Here is a 12,613-nt window from a genome sequence, read left to right on the forward strand (position 1 = left end):
TTCTTGCCTCAATGCTAATGCGGAGATGATACATAATGGAAAAATGTATTTTCCTAGTAACTTTAGAACACAGTTGCTTTTCTGATACCCACTCAACAGTACTTTCAGTGTTTACTGACTGAAAATGAATTTGAATTCCCAAATAAATGGTAATTCAGGAATAAGAACTTAGCCATAAATATTAGCATACATCACAAAAAAGAAGCCCAAGGCCTAAAGAAAAGAACTATTGACTCAGACTAAAACTAGGTTGAAGATCATTGAGGTCTGATGTCATTGGAACATCTAATCACCCTCACACTGACTAGTTAAATAAGCAGCAGAATGTCCTGATCCTTGCATAGCTTTTTATTCCAATTTGGCTTTAAAACTAAGCTATTTGGAAAAAGAGATAAAGTTTACTCGTGATAATAACTAAAACAACAAAGAAAGCCAGTCTCACTTACGGAACCCTGAAAAAGAACAAAGCTCAACCTCAAGACAGGGCAAGGTAGTATATTAACACATTCCTGAAATTTTAGTCTGTAGAGAAAACCTGCAATAGAAGCCATTAATGAAGAGGCACTGGTGTCCCCAGTTCCTAGATGCTGAGACAACAAAAAGCAGTGATACTCACAAGCCTTCCCTGAAGCCATCAATCAGTGCTTGGAAGAGTGGTTTATTGTGTGGGATTGTCTGCAGAATGTTCCCATCCGCAGTAACGTACCCGATAGCCCACTGACCCAGACGAGTACAGCTCAGGCGGAAGATGTAACTGAGGACAGAGATTACCAGAAGTTTCAATATATATGCTGGTATCAGATAGAGGGCAATATAGAGACAAAATAAAAAAGACCATTATGAATAATTTCTTTAGGGGGAAAGATGAATATGAATAAAAGCAAAATATATATGAAAACGTAAGTAATAAAACTCATTTTTTTTTTGTATGCTAACTTGAAAAGAATTTCAAGTAACTTTTTTCAAGTGACTGGGGCATAACTTAGACGGGGAATGAATACTTAGTACGCCTACAGGCCTGGGTTCAATCTCCAACTCAAAAAAAAAAAAAAAAAAATCAGCTCCTCTAATGATTCCAGAACAGAAGCAAAATACATCTAGACTTCATTGCTCTATTTATTGGAGATAGGGCTTTGCTATATTTTTCAGCTCCTGCATACTAGGACTCCAAGCACCCAGTATAAATCTCATTCTAAATTGGCTTAGAAATATTTACTAAATCACAGGAGTTGATTAAATTGATTAAATCAATCTTATCCCCAAATCTGGGCCACTGGGGAACCAATAAAAGATGATGTTCCTTCAACTCTAACAAAATTCAGGAGAACAAACCTCTTTGACTCAAGGTACTGACCTGCCAGGTTTGTGAATGAACTTCTGGAGCCGTGCTTTCACTTCATCGTATGTCAGGAAAGCCATGTAACCAGGGTGAGTTACAGCAAGGCTGTTCCAATTTCTGAGCAAAGAGGACCAGGGCTAAAGAAATAGAAGACCAATCATAGACCACTTGGTTCAGACACACAACCAGCCTTAGAACGATGAAGAACAAAAGAAAAAACTTCAACTCTAAATTATAAATTCTGCTTGTCACAAATTCTCTATTGTCATTCTTTGGGAAGACAAATTTGAGAGTAGAAAGTTTGAGAGCTAAGAATACAAGCTGCCTTGTATAGGGAGACAACTACACATACAAAATTGCTCAGCAGCTCTTACCAATATAAAGGTCAAACAATGACAAAACCCAGAAAAACAGAATAGGGCCTATATGTGTAATTATTAAGCTCTTAATGAATGCTTATTCAAGCTGGCACATACACACACTGAAGAACCAATGCATTTTAGGACTAACAATCTAGAATGGAATAAGAAGCCAGGGATGGTGCATATACTGCAATCCCAATACTTTGGGGGCAGAAAAAGCAGGTGGATCAGGAGTTCAAGGCTAGCCTTGACTACATAGCAAACATGAGTCCACCCTGGGCTACATAAAATTTTATTTTCAAAAAAACAGAGAAAGAATTGAACTACAGAAAAACAAGTTAGCAACACACATCAAAGGAATAAAAGAAAACAGTTTAGGATCTTTCTAATCCCAGACCCACTTCTAGTCTTAGGAAGGCCTTTCCCTGTCTTTCTTAATAAACTGTTACTATTTCTCCCACTCCCACAATTCTAAAATTAATAGCAATATTTGTGAGTTAATTTTAATCTTTCTTTTGCTTACAAGTTTCTAAAATGAATCAAAAAACTTTTATATTGCATTTATTTTATTTTATGTCTAGGAGTAGTTTACTTGCAAGTATATATGCACACTCTATGCATGTGTGATGCCTACAGCTCAGGACAGGGCAGTAGATCACCTAGAGCCAGGATTATAGATAGTTGCAAGTCACCACGGGAACTGAACCAGGGTCCTCTGTAAGAGCAGCAAGTGCTGTTAACTGTTAAGTCATCTCTCTAGCCCTGAATTAAAATTCTCTTGTGATAGACAAAATCCTTAACGTTACTTTTTTTTTTTTTCTAGTTCAGACAGGGCCTTATCCTAGACATGCTTGCTTCTAACTCACTCTGTAGCCTAGGCTGGCCTTGAACTCAGTGATCATCCTGCCTCAACACCCTAAGTGGTAGGATTATAATTGCAAGCCACCATATTCCATTTTATCTTTTTTTTTTTTTTTTTAAAGCTTTCTCTTCAGAAAAATAGCACCAGGTTAGTCAATGACTTTAGAATCCTACCTGAAAAAGTCGTGTAAAGATATCAAATTCAAAAACGGAAATATAATCATTGCAGGTCAGATCAATAGTGGACTTCAGAGCCATGGCCTCCAGCCCAGAACTGATGGGATGAACTTCATGAAGGGCCTGTCGAAAGCTCTTCCAAGGAACTATTGTCCTGGGGTAGAGTGGGGTGAGAGAAGGCACAATGAGATAACAGGCGACTGCAGATACTACCATCACTGAGGAAAGGCTACCAAGCCCCAGAAAGCTCTCAATATTAAAAGCACTTCTCTCACAAAAGCCAAGTTATATTTAGACTAAGAACAGAAAGAAGGAAATAAGGGATATGTCTGTTACCTTCCTAATGAATAACAGAGATGATTTTCTACAATTCTCTGCCCAAAAATGTCACATATTAATCCCTTTCTCATCTTTCTACAGGCATTTGTTCTATCCTAGAAGCACAGAAGGAAGATGAGGTTATAACTTCTTTTTAAAACAGGGTTTTACCATGTAGACCCTGGTTAGCCTTGAACTTTCCATCCTCTTCCTCAGCCTCACTATACTGAGATAAGAAGTGCAGACCACTACACCAAATTTTTCTTTGGAGATGGCATCTCACTATGTAGGCTGGCCTGGAACTCATAGAGTTCCACATGTCCCTACTGGGACACCTGGCTTTGAACTAAACTTTGAAAATCACAATCAGGAAGTAGTGGTGGCGCACGCCTTTAATCCCAGCACTGGGAGGCAGAGGTAGGCGGATCTCTGGCTAGTTCGAGTTCCAGGACAGCCAGAGCTGTTTCACAGAGAAACCCTGTCTTGAAAAAACAAAAACAAAACAAGAAAAAGGAAAAGAAAGAAGAAAAAAATCACAGTCCATATTTATGTAATATAATTTTATTTTTATTTTTGAGGTGCTAGGAATTGAACCAGGACCTAAAGCATGTCATATAAGCAGTATAATTTCCGTGAATCTAGCTCAAACATTAGTGTTTTTTGTTTATTGGGGAAGGGGGAGTTGTTTGTTTGCTTGTTTTTTGAGAGAAAAAAAAAGTGGGCCAGGAACTTCTGTATTATTGCCTGGCCTCAAAGTCCTGCTTCTGCTTCTTAAGTGCTGGAATTATAGGTGTGCACTATCATGCCTGGCTAAGCATTAGCATCTTTTTTTATTAGTATACTTTTTTCACTGCTAGGGACTGTAAACAGTATCTGGATCATTCTAAGCAAGCAATGTATTGCACTATAACTCAAGTCCTGGAACTCCTAACCAGCACTGAGGAGGCAGAGGCAGGCAGATCTGTGTAGCCCTGACTGTCCTGGAACTCACTCTGTAGACCAGGCTGGCCTCGAACTCAGAGATCACCTGCCTCTGCCTCCAGAGTGCTGGGATTAAAGGTGTACACCACTCCCACCCAGCAGCTTTTCCATGTTTTAAATATTTTTATTTATTTTGTCTTTTAAGAGGGTCTCATGTTGCCTAGGCCAGTTAATTCTTATCTTCCTGCTTTCTTCTCCCCAGTGCTGGGATTATAGCCATGAACCACCATTCCTGGCTTAAAAAAAAAAAAATTAGCTGGGTGTATCAGTGCACGTCTTTAATCCCAGCACTTGGCAGGCAGAGACAAGTGGATCTCTGTAAGTTCCATGACAGCTAGGTCTACAAAATGAGTTTCAGGACAGCTTTTCTATTACATAGAGAAGCCCTGTCTTGAAAAACCAAAATAATAATAACAACAACAACAATAATTAAAAAAAAAATAAAAAAAAAAGAATTTAAAAAAATGTTATTGCTATTGTTGGTGATGGTGTGTGTTTATGTGTGAACGCGGAGTGTAAGTGCCATGGTGCACATGTAACTATCGAGGAAAACTTTGTGGAATCAGTTCTCTCCTCACATCTTTACACAGGTTCCAGGAATCAAACTCAGACTGTCAGGTCTGTGTGGCAAGCACTTTACCTGCTGAGCCATCTTGCTGACCCACTGTGTTTTAAATACTGCACAATTTAAAATTCTAAACAAGTATCTCCTAACGTAAGTTTTAGTTTTTTATAGTTAGGTTCATCATTTAGAGACTTACTTTTCCCCAAAAGCTTTTCTCCAAAATTCTGCAGCATCTGCTTTAGTAATCCGAAAAGTGTCTCCTTGGAAGAGTCCACTTGGGAAGATGCCTTTCAGTTCTGCCAGCATGTGGCTGAAGATCAGGGATAGTTTGGTTAGGTTTCGCCTACAAATGATCAAAATACAATAATTAAAACAGACATTACTGGTTGTTTGTTTGTTTGTTTTGTTTTTTGTTTTTGTTTTTGTTTTTTTTTTTTTGAGACAGGGTTTCTTTGTGTAGCTCTGGCTGTCCTGGAGCTCCCTGTACAGACCAGGCTGGCTTCAAACTCACAGAGATCTGCCTGCCTCTGCCTCCCAAGAACTGGGATTAAAGGCATGCACCACCACTGTCTGGCAAATTACTGATATTTTAAGTGCACTGATTTCACCATACAAAGTAGTTTAACATGAACATAAAAATAAATTTATAATTTCTGGTCAATAAACTAAAAAGTAAGGCAAACTGTGAGAGGAAAGAATGAGTGACTGACAATAGCTACTGTTCTTTATTTAAAGTAGGGAGGGCTTTAGGAATTATTTTGCTCAAGCAACAAATGGAAGATGAAAATCTAACGTATCCCATCTCCCCATTCAAATAAATGTCATATAGTAAATAAGGAAAACCCCAAAGTCAAATATGTGAGTTTAAGCTAACAGGAACAAATTTACTTTAGGATGACAGATAAGAGAATGCACCAAATGCAAGAACTTCTCACAGTCATAACCACACAATCACAAAAGAAAGGCAGTGTCAGAATGTTGGATTTACTGCTCTGCAGAAACCTTCTTTAAATAAAAAAAAGATATAGATACATACATACATAAGGTAATTCATCCAAGATGAAAGCATTGTCAATAATAACTATTTAAATGTCTAGATCTAATAAATATTTTTACTAAATCAGACTTGGTGAAAACTGTACTAAAATTTCTAAATTTTATTAAACCACTACTTTTTATCAAAAATGAAATGTTAACATCCAAAGCAAATATGTACATATATTACCACTGTTTTTAACAATCAATTAACTTTGTCCTAGTAATCTCTACTCAATGGATGTGATTATAAATATGCTCCACGGTACCTATTTTTAACACAGGTGATGCCTCTCATTTGATCAGACTGTCCTCATTATCTTTAATATCAGCACCACACAGAACAGGACCTAGATATTTTAGACACTATTAAATACCAAACCAACTACCAATTCGACGTATTTCCCTTGTCCTAACAATTTTCTATTTATGTACTCAAAACTCTATATTCTTGTTTATATAACTGAACTGACTACAAAATCTCAAACCATGATTAATTACTGATGTCCTATTAAAAGCATCTTTAAAAGACTTCGTCTGTTCTACTGGAGGGTCACTATCAGGTGCCTTTTGTCTCTCCAAGGTGAAATAAATGCAGCACAATTCAACTAGGACTGCTGCTGGGACATTTCTTCCTTGCACCATGAGATCATCTGATTATTGCTGCTTAGGTCTTCCACTACTGACTAAAGTAAAAAATAAACCCAAGATTAAAAACACATCATACCCAGCCACATAACCTTTGACCTACAATTTGTTGTGCCTACAAGATGTGCTAGAATAAAGACGGTGCAGAAATTGTGGGAGTGGCCAGCCATGACTGGCCCAGCCTGAGTCCCATGCCACAAGAGGGAGCCCATCCCTGACACTACTTGGAGCACCAGCACCGAGAGGCTAGATAGCCCAGAGACCTAGGATAGAACCAAATACAACTGACTGGCAAAAAAAAAAAAAGCCAAAGTAATGATGCCTAATGATATTCTGCTACACTCATAGACTGCTGCCTAGTCCAACTGTCCTCAGAGAGGCTTCATCCAGCAATTGACGGAAATAGCCAAGCATTAGGAGATGCTATGGAAGAGGGGGAGGAAGGTTTGTAGGAGCCAGAGCAGTCAAGGACATCACAAGAAAACCCACAGAACCAACTAACTTGGGCTCATAAGGGTTCACAGAGACTGAACCAGGGAGCCTGCATGGGACTGATCTAGGCCCTCTGCATATATGTTACAGTTATGTAGCTTGGTCTACTAACAGTGGGAGCAGGGGAGGGGTTGTCTCTGACTTGCGTGTGTGTGTGTGTGTGTGTGTGTGTGTGTGTGTGTGTGTGTGTGTGTGTGTGTGTGTGTGTGTTTTAAGGAAGGGTTTCACTGTGTAGCCTACCTGTCCTGGAACTCAACTCTGTAGACCAAGCTGGCCTGATCTCACAGAGATTTGCCTGCCTCTGCCTTCTGAGTGCTGGGATTTAAAGTGTGCACCACCACTACCACCTAGCTCTGTCTCTGACTCCATTGCTGGCTTTTGGGACCTATTCCTCTACTGGGTTGCTTCATCCAGCCTTAACATGAAGGGAGGTACCCACGTCTTTTTTTTTTTTTTTTTAATGCCTTTATTGGCTTTTTTTTTTTTTTTTTAAACTTTATTTTATGCACATTGGTGTGAAGGTGTCAGATCTCCTGGAACTGGAGTTACAGACAGTTGTGAGCTGCCATGTTGATGCTGGGAAATTGAACCCAGGTCCTCTAGAAGAGTAGCTAGTGCTCTTACCACTGAGCCATCTCACCCACCCACCCTTTTTTTGAGGTGCTTAGTCTCACTACAACTTGATATGCCATGTTTGGTTGATATCTATGGGAGACCTGCCTTTTTCTGAATAGAAATGGAGGAGGAGGCAGGCAGAAAGGAGGTTGGGGGAGGCACTAGGAGGAGAGGAGGGAGAGGAAACGGCGGTCAGGTTGTAAAATCATCATAATCATCATCATCATTAAAAAAAAATAACTCATCATAGGGATGACTATCACTCACTAGTACAGGACTGCCTCAACTAGAGATCCTGGGTTCAATTCAGGGTTGGGAGGAGATTATATCCTAAGTAGTACACGAAACAGAATTTAGCAGGGAACTAAACTGCCTAACAGGAACCTGAACCAAGTATTATAGAATGCTATATTAAATATTAACTTGTGAAGACAGGGAGTACCTATTATTTCCTAATATATACCAAACCATTGAGAACTTATGATGTATAAAGGGCACTGTCCAGGGCCAGCAACAAGACGGCTCAGTGGGTACAAACGCTTGCTGCCAAGCCTGACAACCTGAGTCCCATATCCCAGAACCCATGTGGTAAAGGACAGAATGACTTCTGCAAGTTGTCCTATGACCTCCATACTTGTACAGTGACAATAAATATAATAAAAGAAATTTTTTTTGTTTGTTTGTTTGGTTTTTTGAGACAGGGTTTCTCCGTGTAGTTTTGGTGCCTGTCCTGGATCTTGCTCTGTAGACCAGGCTGGCCTCAAATTCACAGAGATTCGCCTGGCTCTGCCTCCCAAGTGCTAGGATTAAAGGTGTGCGCCACCGCCACCAGGCATAAAAGAATTAAAAAAAATGTGTTTAAAATAGAGGCAGGAGGTCCTAGAGAGTGGATGACTCAGTGGTTAAGAGCACTGGCTTCAAGTTCATTGGTTGGCCACTCCCATAAATTCTGAGCCACCACTACCCCAGCACATCTTGCAGGCAGGATAGGTTGTAGGTTAAAGGTTTTGTGGCTGGGTTGGTGTCCCAGACCCAGCACTGGTCTAACTTGATGCCCACACCACAAGAGGGAACCTATGTCCTACACTTCCTGGATAGCCCAGAGACCTAGGCTCAAACATAACTGGCCAAAAAAAGTCAATGAAATAAGTCCTAAGGATATTCTACTATACTTATAATTGGTGCCTAACCCAATAGTCATCAGAGAGGCTACCTCTGGCAGCTGAAGGAAAAAGACACAGAGACCCAGAGCCAAACATCAGGCAGAGCTCAGGAAATCCCATGAAAGAGGAGTCAGTGGGGTGGACAACACTACGAGAACACGGCCCACAGAATCAACTAAGCAGAGCTCATAGGGGCTCCCAGAGACTGAAGCAGCAATCACAAAGCCTCCATGGGTCTGCACTAGGTCCTCTGCAGATAATTATGATTGTTTAGCTTGGGATTTCTGTGGGACTCCTAACAGTGTGAGACTCTTCTGTCTGCTCTTAAGACTCTTTTCCTCCTGCTGGAGTTGCCTCATCCAGCCTTGATAAGGTAGACCCTAGTCTTATTGCATCTTATGCATTTAGGATTGACATCCCTGGGAGGCCTGCTCTTTTCTGAAGGGAAACAGAGAGCAGTTATCTAGGGGAGAAGGGAGGTGTGTGTGGGGAACTAGGAGGGGTGGAGGGAAGGGAAACTGTAGTGGAGATATATTGTAAGAGAGAAGAAAACGCAGGTTCAGTTCCCAGCACCCAAACATGACAGCTAACAACTGTCTAACTCCAGTTTCAGTGGATGCTATATCCTTTTCTGGCTTCCATAGGTACCAGGCAAACGTGGTGAATACTTATATGTGCAGGCAAAACACACACATTAAAAAAAGAGATAGAGGGGCTGGAGAGATGGTTCAGAGGTTAAGAGCACTGACTGCTCTTATAGAGGTCCTGAGTTCAATTCCCAGCACCCACATGGTGGCTCACAAGCATCTGTAATGAGATCTGGTGCCCTCTTCTGTGTACATAATAAATAAATAAATCTAACAACAAAAAAAGAGAGATAGATCTTTAAAATTGTGGGGTTTTTTTTTTTTGGGGGGGGGGGAGTTTCAAGACAGGGTTTCTCTCTGTAGTTTTGGTGCCTGCCCTGGATCTTGCTCCATAGACCAGGCTGACCTTGAACTCCCAGAGATCCACCTGGCTCTGCCTCCCGAGTCCTGGGATTAAAGGTGTGCCACCATCGCCCAGATAAAATTGTGTTTTAAAAAGTATACAGGAGCCGGGCGGTGGTGGCGCACGCCTTTAATCCCAGCACTCGGGAGGCAGAGCCAGGCGGATCTCTGTGAGTTCGAGGCCAGCCTGGTCTCCAAAGCGAGTACCAGGAAAGGCGCAAAGCTACACAGAGAAACCCTGTCTCGAAAAACCAAAAAAAAAAAAAAAAAAAAGTATACAGGAGTACACAAGTAGGTTATATGCATCTTATACATCTGCAGATGTGGGTATCAACTGGAGTCCTGGAACCAATCCTCCACCATATTGAGGGGTAACTGTCTATCATACTTTGAAGTTACAGCAGAGTGTTTGTATCTCACTTCTTTCTAAAAACAAAGCTTGATTCCCCAGGCTGTCCTCTCTTGGTTCCGCCCGTTTTTGTTCTTTCACTTTTGTTCCAAACCCGTTGAGATATCTCCCAAGTATTTGCTCTTTGCTGTTTTCCATTCTCTATAGTTCCTTTTCTCTTCCTCTGTAATACCAGCACTTCAAAAACTACCCTGACTACAGCAGGAGAGATGGCTAAGCAGTTAAGAGCACATACTGCTCTCACAGAGAACAGGAGCTTGAATCCCAACATCCACACCGGGCAGTTTACAACCACCTGTAATTCCCCTTCGAGGAAATTCTCTAGCAAATCCAATGCCTCTAGCCCCCAAAGGCACTGGCACTCATACTTATGTACACACACACACACACACACACACACACACACACACACCTCTTGGGCTTTCATAGCTTTCTAATTGTTCACCAACACAAAGCACTTGAAAACACCACCATCAGAATTAACGTTCATTCTCAAACCGTCTCTTTCTTCATAACCCTATTCTATATTTAATGATGGCAACTCTTATTTCCCACAAATTAAAAATTTTTGGCTTCTTTTATTTCCTTTATTCTCATATTTGATTTGTCAAGTTTGAATACAATGTGTTATCACACTAATGTATATAAAAGAATAATAAATTAAAAAAAACATAAAATAAAAAATAAATAAATTAAAAAAAACAATGTGTTATCAATTCTCCTTTGAATTGTATTGTTATTCTAATACAAATTCTTTACCACTTTAGTTCTATGCAGGTTCAATCTTACTTTACAAAAACATTCATTTTTATTTAATTTAAACAAATTGTGTGTGTGTGTGTGTGTGTGTGTGTGTGTGTGTGTGTGTGGTTTTCAAGACAGGGTTTTTCTGTGTAGCCCTGGCTGTCCTGCAACTTTCTCTGTAGACTAGGCTGGCCTCAGAGATCGGCCTGCCTCTGACTCCAGAGTGCTAGGATAAAAGGCAAGTGCTATAATGCCGAATTCCATTTTTATTTTATTTTTTAAAAATTATGTATAGGCTGTTCAACAAAGGTGGTCTCAAAGGCCTCTCTAAATGGTGACCTTTAAGCTGAACCTGAGGAAAGTGTGGTATTTTCTGCTCTCTAAATACTTTCCCACTAAAAATCTACCAGGTATAATGCTATGTGGAATAAGAAACAAAACTACATGCCAAAATAATAATGGACAGAAAGCTTTTATAAATCTATGAAGCAAGCCACAAGAAAAAGGAAAGCTATTGACCGCAAGGATGTAATGGCACCAGCTATCTAAGATGAGTTCAAAGTGCTGACTAAAATAGTTACTGAAAATCAATTTAAGACATTTTCCTACTCAAAGAAACAGCTTCTCTCCCCCAAGCCAGCAGACATTTCTTAAAACCACCAGATGTGCGCCACAATCATATCTCTCAAGAGGAAACAATAAGTCTCTAAAAACCCATGGGTCAGAGTTTTCTAAGAGATCTGAGTCGGAATTGTGCCCAGGAACACTTCAAGGATTTGGACTTATGGTTCAGTGTCTGCAGTGTTATTAGCAGAATCTGTCTTAAGATGGAAACAGACCAATGAAGCACGATGGCTTATTTGAGTGCATGGCTAGGTAGGCAGTATTTGTCAAAGTCCTGTCAGCAGTTATCAGTTCCCACACTCTAGTGTCCTCCAAAGACCAATGGAGAACACAACCACTCCATCTTTTGCAATGTGCTGAAGACGGAACTTTTCGTTGTAAACTCCCAACAGCTGCAAGAAGCACAGGTCTTTCTGTAACAGTATTAGAGGAAGGTTATTCTGTACTTCTTTTAGCTCTAACCACCCACATCTAAGGAACTGCAAACTGACTTTATAGCCTTCAACTTCCCCTTCCCTTCTCACAACTTCCCCATATCAACTGCTGATTCTATGTGCAAAATCAGTTTTGTTTTTCAGTGCTACCGATCAAACGCCTTGTTTCTCCAGGGGGAGCACCCTGCTGCTGAACTACATGCCCAATCCAGTAACAATATTTTTTTGCAGGGGTGGTGGTAGTTGTGAGACAAGGTCTTGCCTGGTTGGTCAGGTATTCACCATGTAGTATAAGTTGATCCTTTTGTTTTGTTTCAAGACAGGGTCTCTCTACATAGCCCTGGCTATCCTGGAACTCACTATGCAGACCAGGCTGTCCTGGAACTCAGAGATCCACCTGCCTCTGCCTGGGATTAAAGGTAGCACGCACCACCACTCAGGCAGGTCTTAAATGCACAGCAACCCTCATGCCTCAGCCTCCCAAATGCTGTGATTAAAGACCTACCATGCCAGCTTCAGTCTTCTTTTAAAAGTCAAGATTAATCTGTCTCAGCACTAGCAGCAGATACAGGCTCTGTCTCTCCCAGGTCTCTATGAGTTCGAGGCAGCCTGATCTACACAGTAAGTTCCAGGCCAGCCAAGGCTACACACCAAGACTCTGTCTCAAAACAAAACAAAATTAAAAACAAATGAACCAAAAAAAAAAAAAAACACCACTATGATTATTTGATTATTTCTATTCTGCCTACTTTAGGTCTGAAGTAACAATTATACTGTATATAATTTCATCAAATAAGGAACTAAGATTTGTACACTGCTAATAATATAAAAGTACATTAAAAGATTAGATGGGTAAT

At 40.4% G+C, this 12,613-nt stretch overlaps 1 protein-coding gene across 1 annotated transcript in view; it reads right to left on the reverse strand.

The window, feature by feature from the left end:
* Positions 1–12,613, reverse strand: part of Cbl (Cbl proto-oncogene) — a 91,278-nt gene that overhangs the window by 22,956 nt on the left and 55,709 nt on the right. The window contains exons 3-6 of the mRNA XM_052757785.1: positions 4,800–4,946; positions 2,737–2,893; positions 1,355–1,476; positions 617–754 (exon numbers count right to left, since the gene is read on the reverse strand). Coding sequence (XP_052613745.1) covers positions 617–754; positions 1,355–1,476; positions 2,737–2,893; positions 4,800–4,946 — 564 coding nt within the window. The remainder of the gene's footprint in view (positions 1–616; positions 755–1,354; positions 1,477–2,736; positions 2,894–4,799; positions 4,947–12,613) is intronic.

This window comes from Peromyscus californicus, unplaced genomic scaffold (genome assembly GCF_007827085.1).
Source record: "Peromyscus californicus insignis strain IS unplaced genomic scaffold, ASM782708v3 Scaffold_11__1_contigs__length_118956290, whole genome shotgun sequence".
Classification (NCBI taxonomy): domain Eukaryota; kingdom Metazoa; phylum Chordata; class Mammalia; order Rodentia; family Cricetidae; genus Peromyscus; species Peromyscus californicus.